The sequence below is a fragment of the Coptis chinensis genome, chromosome 3, assembly GCF_015680905.1.
Source record: "Coptis chinensis isolate HL-2020 chromosome 3, ASM1568090v1, whole genome shotgun sequence".
In the NCBI taxonomy this organism is placed as follows: domain Eukaryota; kingdom Viridiplantae; phylum Streptophyta; class Magnoliopsida; order Ranunculales; family Ranunculaceae; genus Coptis; species Coptis chinensis.
Genome location: NC_141458.1, coordinates 81,407,917 through 81,417,741, shown reverse-complemented (window position 1 = coordinate 81,417,741; position 9,825 = coordinate 81,407,917). Strand labels below are relative to the sequence as shown.

Sequence of the window (9,825 nt, the reverse complement as noted above, 5' to 3'; positions counted from 1 at the left end):
CAGTAAGGATGATTAGAGAGGAGTGGGAGGGATGATTGGAGCAGAGAAAGGATTAAGGAGAGGTTGAAGTTGAAGTAGAATGAATGAGGAAACGAAATGGAGTTGAAGAGAAAAGGAAGAGTTCGAACGGGATTAGAAGCACCAGGGGTACAGGGGTAATTTCCAGGGTGCGAAAGTCGAAGAGCCGGAGGCGAGGGGCCAGACGATGAGCGACACGTGGAGGGAAAAAAATGAGGAGTCAGGTTTTGTAGGCAATCATGACAGGTGGAGGCGTGTGGAGCACGCGAGCAAAGATAGAGTGACGTGTCAATCAAGAGAGGACACACGCCGGCATGAAAAGGATACAACGAATAATGCACCATGGATCAAGTTTGTGAACTGTATCTCAGCCCCCAAACGGGATTCTCCAGGTGGTCTGAGGGTCGAGAGGGGCCATCTGTATCGGCCTAATTCATGATCATCAAGATGACATGTCTTCTGGACCGAGGTGGCATAAGGTAGGAGGGAGAAAGAGCGTAGGATCTAATCCACAGAGCACTAAAGGGGCACGGAATCCGGAGGGGCATAGGGGTCAGTAGGGTTTCAGTGACCCAAAAGGGGACAAGTAGCACGGTAGCAAGGCCAAGATACCTAAAGAGACAGGTGGACAAGTAGCGATCGTGGGACGAGAAAGAAGATTATGGGATAGGAGAGCGGTTTGAGAAAGGGGAGTGGTTAGAAGATATATAAAGAGAGAGGTTAGAGAAAGAGAGAGGGGAAAAAAAAGAAAAGAGAGAGGGAAAAAGATAAAAGAGAAAGAAGAGAGAGAAGAATCAACACAAGTGATCTTTGAGGTTGTAATATTTGATAATACAGTCATGCTGTGCAGAATTCCTTCCGTCAATTATAGAGGAAAAAGTGATTATCATCATCGTCATCCTGTACGTAATGGCTCTCAAACATTTTGAGTTGGTCAGGGTAAAATTCTTTTAATGATAGAAAATAAGCAAGAATAAGAAATGAAATAGGAGAATTAATTGTCCTTGTTACTTAAAGTAGAGCACCTATTTATGTCCATGTTACCAGTCTTTTGCAACACAAACATATATTTCACTATTAATTTCCCATACCTCTTATCTTATTTCATTATTAGGAGGCAATTTAAGGCATTTATATATACCATCATCACGTGTAAAGCAAAGTACATATGTTATTTTGTAATAGTTGATGTTTGCACCATTTTAAAATAGCACAATGTATATCATGTTTCAATCTTCAGGTTGTGATTTTTCATTCCACCTTACTTATCAAGTTCAGATTACTCACGTCGAAGACCAAATTCCTTTTAGAGTTGGTATTGCTTCTGATCTTATGGGTTTGCACCGAGGAGGCAAAAAACTTCCAATGGAGGATGTTTGCTATTACCAATGGCCTATTCCAGGAATTGAACAGGTTTTGATTTTTGAAGTTTTGTCTTGAAGTTTCTATGGATTTTCCCCATTTGGTTTACGTTAATTATATCCACATTGGAGTTTGAACTCTTCGGAATCTGGGATGGGCATGGTGGTTCAGGAGCTGCAAAAGTTGCTAGCAAGTTGGTCATTTTATCTTATTTTATTGTCATTTAATGAGGTTTTCATTCTATAGAAACATCCGACTTTAAAAAATCCTTTTTAATCTCCTTGTCTAGGTGAATCAATTTCAAGGGGATACACTGATTCCATTCATTCTCTTTTATTTTTTACAATTATGATATGTTGCACCGCTTGTTTGTATTCCATTGTTATCATGTACTTTTGGGAAATGTATTGATTCTAATAGTATCTCAGTTTGATCCAACTGGTTGATTAAAGCATATGAACATGGATATAAACAGTGGCCTTCCCCTCTTCTATATAAAAATGGAAGATGTTATAAGAATGTCTTGGGTATTCTAATCTGTTCAAAACTGTTTTTATAAGGTAAGGTGATTTATTGTTTGGTTGTGAAGATAGGGGTTTGACCGATCTACCTATGTTTTTTTCTTTGGGGTTAGGGTCTTGGATGCCCTGATTAGGAGGAGATTATATGATTATAAAGGAAAAGATATGAGACAGAAAGCCAGTGTGCTGATAGAGTTCATGGAAGTATTCATGATAAGGATATACCAATGTCCAGGAAAGGCGAGGAGCTAGTTGCGGTGGAAAAAGACAGGATGGTGGTTCACCAATTAAGCAGAATTATTACCTGATTCAGTCTGAATACATTTATCTTTCATCTCCTCTCGCACCATTTCAAAATGTTTCCATCTGATTAGAAACAGATAACTATAGAAGTTATCAACCCCAACTTGTATAAATTCACACAATCTACATGTGAATTTATACTCATATGATGCAACTTTGGCTAATAAGAATATAAGTTTTGATGAATCATGTCCAACTCCTATGTTCTCTCCATCTCCTTCCCCATCCCCTCCCATTTATATCACAGCCAATCATTTATCTAATGCTCTTTTAGGCACTGAAAATGCTCTAGTCAGCATACTCAGAGCCAACCTTTCTTCAATTACTATTGCATTTGTGAAGACTACCATTACTCTGTAATCTTTCTTTTGGGAGTTGCCTTTTTTAGGTTGTTCTTAGGTATGTGCAAAAGCTATCTGAGAAGGTAAGAATGTTGTTATAAAAGGACCTTGTTATTACCTGTCACTACTGCTATATCACCATTTTGTTTAATATCGTCATTTGATGTGCAGGTTTTTTTTGCTTTAGATTTCATGTTTATCCTCATGTCAAGAGATATCACAACAAGTGCTGGGTATGATTACATACTCTGTCAGGTAATTTGTCAAAGCCCCCTCCTCCTCCCTATGAGTTGACGACAGAAACTGGGCAAATCTTGTATTTGTTCCACAAAGAAAACAAGATGACCAGACTTGACAATAATATATACAAACTCCGAATTTTACTACCTCATCTTTAGTTTGTTAAATAATATGAAAAACAAACAGCAGCATGAGGCAATAATATACTCCCAATCAAAATCCTCTTCAATATTTCATCACAGACTAAGCCACTAACCATCCCCAAGTTGGTATCCACAAAAAAATTGCAAATGCCAACTAACCTTTGTAAGTGTACAAAGACAGAGTAATCAAATACAGAACTCTCCTCTAGAAATAACATGTTTCCACCAATCTTTTATTTACTATTTTTGCTGGTGACAGTGTCGTCTAAGGGGAAAGATTGATTCTAATGGCTGCACGTCTGCATTTTTGGAAGAGTGACTGAATGTGTGTCTCACCTCATAACCGTACATGAAAGTATGAAACACCTCATAAAGGAACCCGATGAACAGTATATGGCATTCACATAAAAAAATCAAGGCCAGTAGTTAATATTCAGTTGTTCTGAAGTTTTTTAGTCAATTTTATTAGCTTGACGCTATCTACAAAGGACAACCATCTATCTGTTGGCATATCTAAGCTTAACAATAAGTGAATCTTTCTTCAAATCTTATTCCACCTAGTCTTTTTTCTTGAACTCCTTAGTTTGGATGGGGATTCCAAGGTGCTGGATCGGTTCCTTAGAGTAAAAAATGAGCTTGCCAAACCTTATAGTTTCCTCTGAGTTGCGGGATAAAACCTTGGCTTACTCTTTCTTATTGATTTTGACCGCTTTACAAAAATAGGTTTATAGGCTAAAAAACCTACCCCTCCCAGTTTCTATTCCTCCATGAGAATTATGTTATCCGCGCAGTTTTCTATCCATAAGAAGGGATTGTTGTACTTGTAGATTATATTTGAAAGTGTACACAGGTTTGTAATTTATTTATAGGCAGATTTGATGGTGTTTGAAATGGGATGATTAGAGATAAGATGATAGAGCTCTAAGAACATAGTTGAAGGGCTATTAAGTTGTAGGTAGGGTAGTTAGTTTGTTAATGGTACCTTTAATTTTGCTTCTAATATCTCTTCCTCTTACACCCATACTTTTTTTAAGTTTGTGCATCCATTTCATATATAGTTTCCCTCGGTTCGTATTGGAATTTTATTTTATTAATAGTTTTCCTTCAGTTCATATGTAGTTCTTTTTTATTATTACACTTCTTTTCCCGCTGAAGTGCGAACTCTGGAGCAGGGATTGTCAGCTGGATTGCTTTGAGGCAAGCTATACACAACTGCAAGGGTCGGATTATCAGTTACTTGCTTACTCACATATGTATTTACTGATTAAAGAAAAGGACAATATACATCCCTGTAAGTTTGTAACTTTAAGTAGTGTAAAATTATGGCAATTGTAACTGAGGCCACAATATTTCTTAGTAGGGTTTTGTAACAACACAAATCAAAAATTACTTTTGAATTCCTGCTTAGTATAAAACCCACCATGGATTGCTCTCCAATGTTGTCTATATATAAATACCAAGCAAGATTTTGTATATTTATGGCTTCTGCAAGAGTATACTTTCATCATTTCATAGATGGTTACTTGTTTACTTTGATAAATGGTTATAGCCAGTACACTCTCACAGTGGAACAGTTAAACTTTTTTGAAATTTGAAAAAAAAAGTGATTGGAACATGTGAACTTAATCTGATTAAAGTTCTTTGTTTTTCATTCAAATTTTTTATATTGTTTGAGATTTGTTATGGATTGTGTAACTAAGCTACTGGCACGTTGAGTACATGACTTCAGTGTATCGTAATTGTTTATCGTAATTGAGCACGTGATGCAATTTTTTCCCTATTAATAACTGTTGTTTTACATATTTTATTGCATCGTAGTGGTGTTGTTATGCAGTCTTCCTCTTGATTTTTTATAGGCAATTCTGATTGTCACTCTTGTCCTTGGTTAATGACTTTGTATGATTTGATATTGTATACTATTCAATAAATAAAAATGAATCAATGTTCATTGCAGGTAGCAACAGGGCAAGTAGCAAGCAATGGGATGGTTGCTCTTAACTATGTGCATAAGCTATATGAGAATGTAAGAATGTTGTTAAAAAAGGACCTTGTTGTTACCTGTCACTACTGCTATATCATAATTTTGTTTAATATCGTCATTTGATGTGCAGGTTTCTCTTGTATTAGATTTCATGTTTAACCTCATGTCAAGAGATATCACAGCAAGTGTTGGGTATGATTACATACTCCGTCAGGTAATTTGTCAATATCTAGGAAGTATACTTCTACCACATACTGCGTTATTGGTGACTTTGTGTGGCTGTGGGTGTGTTGGTGGGAACGTGTGTAGCCACATGTTTTGGAAGTTATCAGGGAAAGGGACTTCTCAAATCCTTTAACTGTATACGAACTCAATATTGAGGATTTACTATTTTTGCTGGTGACAGTGTCGTCTAAGGGGAAAGATTGATTCTAATGGCTGCATTTTTGGAAGAGTGACTGAATGTGGGTCTCACCATTATTCTTTCTACAGAGGTGAGGATATCTTGCACTTGTAAGATTAATTTTTAATGGCTCATGTACCCTTGCCCTTTAGGATCCTCTTTTAAGAGTTGATAAACTGATGATCACATAACCATTCTATTAGTATCACCCAAGCATCGTAACTTAAAAAATCAAAAAGATTTAGTCACCTGAGGTTTTGGACCTGTAAACTTTTCATTAAGAGATAAAGCTTTTTGGACTGGTCGATTTTAGGATCCAAAATATACTTTTGAAATTGGAAACATTTTAGGTGGGTGTTTCTAGCTGCTCTTTATCAGATGCCTAGTCCTGATTGGGGAGTTTCAAAATCTCCTTCTATTTTTGTTATGGTTATTTACAACAACTAGATTCTTTTAGTTTTGTCTCACCTGACATTATCGTAGATCGAGAGAGAGAGAGAGAGAGAGAGACCTTCTTCGCAGATACATCTTGTCTTATATGCCATACTTAAGTGTAATAGAGCAAACATGTTGAATAAGGTGTAAAAAAATTATTTTCTTCTTGACCTGATTGGGTGTCTAGTGATTCTAGTGTCTTATAAAGGAATTTTGTTTGTTTTGGTCGAATTTGTGGGAGGGGTTGATTAACACCCTATTTGTGTTTTGGTTGGAGGCTGTCATATTTTGAGGTTGGTTACTTGAAATGTTGTTTGGGGCTTAATTGAGGATTGAATATTTGTCTTTCTTGTCCTGGTTCTTGGGTTGCACCGTGTTGTTATGTTTGGGTATGCTGTTGTTTTATCTGCGATGCTTTGTCCCACTTTATTTCTTCTGTAGCAAATGAAATTTTCTCTATGCTGAAATAAGCTAGTTTAAAAACATTTCTTAGCAAATGCATTTTTTTATATAGATCTCAAGGTATTCAGATTTTCCAGTTCCCGACACATGTATGAATCAAATCACAAAATTAAACTTTAGTGCTTTTAGGGTTTGTAGTGTATAGGTTAGTGATGGTATCTACGATTTCTGTTGAGGCCTATTCAAGTGCATTTTATTTTTATGTCATTCCTTAAACCTTTTCTTGGTACTGTGATGATTCTTTTTCCTTTCAAGACAGTATGAGAATAATGTTCTCGGTTGTTGTGATTATAAAATTGGTGAAAATTTAGCATCTCTGATGTTTGACTGCTTGAGCTCAAAGGTTTGTACCTTCTTTTGGTATTTTATAAAACTTGTTGGTGTATACATCACAGGCAGTATCGAGAGCATGTGAAGGATCTCTCATGTCTATCAAAGAATTGCGGCTTTAACTGTTATCGTTGATAATAACCCATTCGGTTTCTTATTGCAACCATCGAACGGAATACCATGTGTTCCATTTTCAGCGGATGACCTTTACGATGATTAGGTATTATGAGCTACAACATTTTGAACCGTGGACTATGCCAAATAACTTTTACACCAATTGTTCAAAACTGCATGATTGTCAACTGATTCATAATCCATACTTCTCCCTGTTCTGTTCATTTCAAAATCTCTAAGTCCTACTATACTTCTTCCGCTTTCGCATAACTATCAACGCATAAAGATGTAAGGTCTGTGCTCCATGAAAAGTTTCATATGCTTGAGTGGTTTCAAGAACATGGAATCCCTTCTTTTTAGACATAGGATTGAAAATCGATGCATAGAAGTTCTATTGTTCTTTGGGCACCTGAAAATGGGTAGGGAACGCTGCTATCTAACCCTGTGGGGTAGTGTAAATTATCACTACTTCAGGTGCTGTTAACAAAATTTTCAAAAGTTAAACGCTTTTTGATGAGGTCAATTTATCCATCAGTAATAAGTCTTTAAATTTTTTTGAAGTTGTTAAACTATAATTTGTTATATAATTTGTTTGTAAGCTTGTTAATTTTTGTTAGTGTTGTGGGTGAAAGTTGTTCTCTTCTTCAGAAGGGATTGTTGTACTTGTAGATTATATTTGAAAGGGTACACGTGCATGTAATTTATTTATAGGCCGATTTGAAGGTGTTTGAAAGGGGATGATTAGAGATAAGATGATAGAGCTCTAAGAGCATGATTGAAGGGCTATTTGGTCTGTTGCTGCTCCATTTGCCTCTGTATATTTTGTTCGTACTTTCGAAGTTTCTATATAATTTACATATAAATCTACAAATTCTCCCAACCTTTAAATAAGCCATCTCAATGCATTTGATAGGTACTCGGTGGCGGTGCAACACTCTAAACGCTAGTTCTTTGTGTTGCCCCGGCCACAGCAGATCGAGCTTCTTTGTCAGCTGGATTGCTGAGGTAAGCTACATACACAACTGCAAGGCTCGGATCATTTAGGTGATGACTATACACATATTTATCAGTTACTTGCTTACTCACATATGTATTTACTGATTAAAGAAAAGGACGATATACATCCCTGTAAGTTTGTAACTTTAAGTAGTGTAAAATTATGGCAAATGTAATTGAGGCCATAGTATTTCTTAGCAGGTTTTGTAACAACACAAATAAAAAATTCCTTTTGAATTCCTGGTTAGTATAAAACCCACCATGGATTGCTCTCCAATGTTGTCTATATATATATACCAAGCAAGATTTTTGTATATAAGTTGATTTAATATTTTTCTGAACCAAATTATATTGCACACGTAGTCACTCACTTTGATGTTGTACCTTTATCTTATGAATGAAATGGAATCCACCGTAGTGTACACTTCTGTTCATATAACAATTTGCTCTTTCTACTTAAGTTCGTTAAAGGAATGCTTCCTTTACATTTATGATCGATCACAGTGTTATTATTTTACACATGCATATGAGCTTATTGGTGAATGATCTTAACCCCTATAAAACATTAGAGATGCAATTATATAAAGAATTCATCACTTACTGATGGAGGCAAGATAGGTTATGACTTTTTGGGCTTCTGAAATTTCATCATGATCTTGACTAATAAGGCAATTGAGGCCAATGATGGGAAGCCACTACCTCACTATCAGAAGGCCCTTTGTTGGGTTGACAGCTGGAGCAATTGGATCTAGCGTTGGCAGTCCAACAAATTTAGCACTCATACGAATGCAAGCTGATGCCACCTTACCTCTTGAACAAAGAAGGCACTACAAAAATTTGTTCCATGCTCTATATCGTATTGTTGCAGATAAAGGGGTTTTATTCCTATGGAAAGGTGCAAGTCCTACTGTAGTGAGGGAAATGGCATTAAATATGGGCATGCTCACTTCCTACGATCAAAGTGTTGAGTTTTGTAAGGATACATTTGGTCTGGGTGATGCTAGTACTATAGTCAATAAGATATATAATCATTTCGTTTTGTATGCGTCTACAAGCAATGTATATTAGTTTTCTTTGTTTGTTTAATTACATGGATATGCACATTATTACTTGTTTGTACTATAAATTTGCAAGTTAAATTGTATTTTTGAGATGCCTTTCCTAGATAAAAGTTAAAACAAAGTTCTTTACCACAACCAATGACCTCATTTCTTCTCAATATTTTGCATATTCTTTCTATGCTGGATAAAAGTGATTCGAGTACTAAGTGCCTGATAATTGAATCTCGCACTGAGTAACTTGGCCAATACACTATAATCATACTGTTTCAGATATTTCTCTTGTAGAGTTTCTTGGAGTCTGATGTCTGTGCAAAGGAATAACCATATTTGTTCTCTTTGGTTTGCTGAACTGTTCCTGTTTCATTTCCTTCTCTAGGAGCAAGTGCTGTTTCAAGATTCTTCACTTCAGCTAGCAGTCTGCCCTTTGATTACGTTAAAACTCAAATACAAAAGATGCAGCCCGATGCGACTGGAAAGTACCCTTACACCGGCTCTTTGAACTGTGCCCTTAAAACTCTGAAAGCAGGAGGACCCTTAAAATTTTACACTGGATTTCCTGTTTATTGTGTTAGGATTGCTCCTCATGTCATGGTAAGCTCTTCCTCACAGTATTTAAAGGTCATATAGGATTCTTTGTTGCCAAAAGGATTTTTTTATGAAACACAACTTACCAATTCTTGGTTTGCATGCCGATTGTTGGTACATGTTGCAGATGACATGGATATTTTTTAACCAAATCCAGAAGGTCGAGAAGAAACTTGGGTGCTTGGGTTCATCATGAAAATAATATTTGTCCGCATTTTACCACAGGTGCATTTATGCGAGGTAGGACAGCTGGTAACTGATAAGTTATAGAATAATATGCTTTAGTGATACTTCATCTACTTTCCTCATTCTTAATACGACTCGATTGTCAATTGCTTTCCTTGTGTCCTATTTCATGAATCCAGGTGAAAAGCTATTGGAGCAATTGTAATGTTATAGAAATGGTTTTTCACATGACAGATAACTTGTGGCTCTGAATTTTCTATAACTCATTGTGCTCCACATCATGATTTGATAATAGGTTAGTTAATTTTTCTTTGATAAGCATGTATACTACAACATATATGACA

General features: G+C 36.2%; 1 protein-coding gene across 7 annotated transcripts; it reads left to right on the top strand.

Annotated features, from left to right (window-relative positions):
* The first annotated feature begins 673 nt into the window (after positions 1-673).
* Positions 674-8,793, top strand: LOC147511082 (mitochondrial import receptor subunit TOM40-1-like). Of its 7 annotated transcripts, none has more exons than XM_086602901.1 (8): positions 687-920; positions 1,259-2,800; positions 4,101-4,219; positions 4,883-4,951; positions 5,040-5,123; positions 5,316-5,403; positions 7,567-7,658; positions 8,318-8,793. In XM_086602901.1, the coding sequence occupies exons 4-8, from the start codon at positions 4,913-4,915 to the stop codon at positions 8,399-8,401; spliced, it is 387 nt and encodes a 128-aa protein (XP_086459027.1). In that variant the 5' UTR covers positions 687-920; positions 1,259-2,800; positions 4,101-4,219; positions 4,883-4,912; the 3' UTR covers positions 8,402-8,793. The 7 variants fall into 7 exon arrangements, 4 of the variants coding, with proteins under 4 accessions (XP_086459029.1, XP_086459027.1, XP_086459028.1 ...); XM_086602902.1 differs by having other exon boundaries at positions 688-920; positions 7,567-7,697; XR_015219183.1 differs by having other exon boundaries at positions 689-920; positions 1,259-1,431; positions 2,015-2,800; positions 7,567-8,793.
* The last annotated feature ends 1,032 nt before the right edge of the window (positions 8,794-9,825 follow it).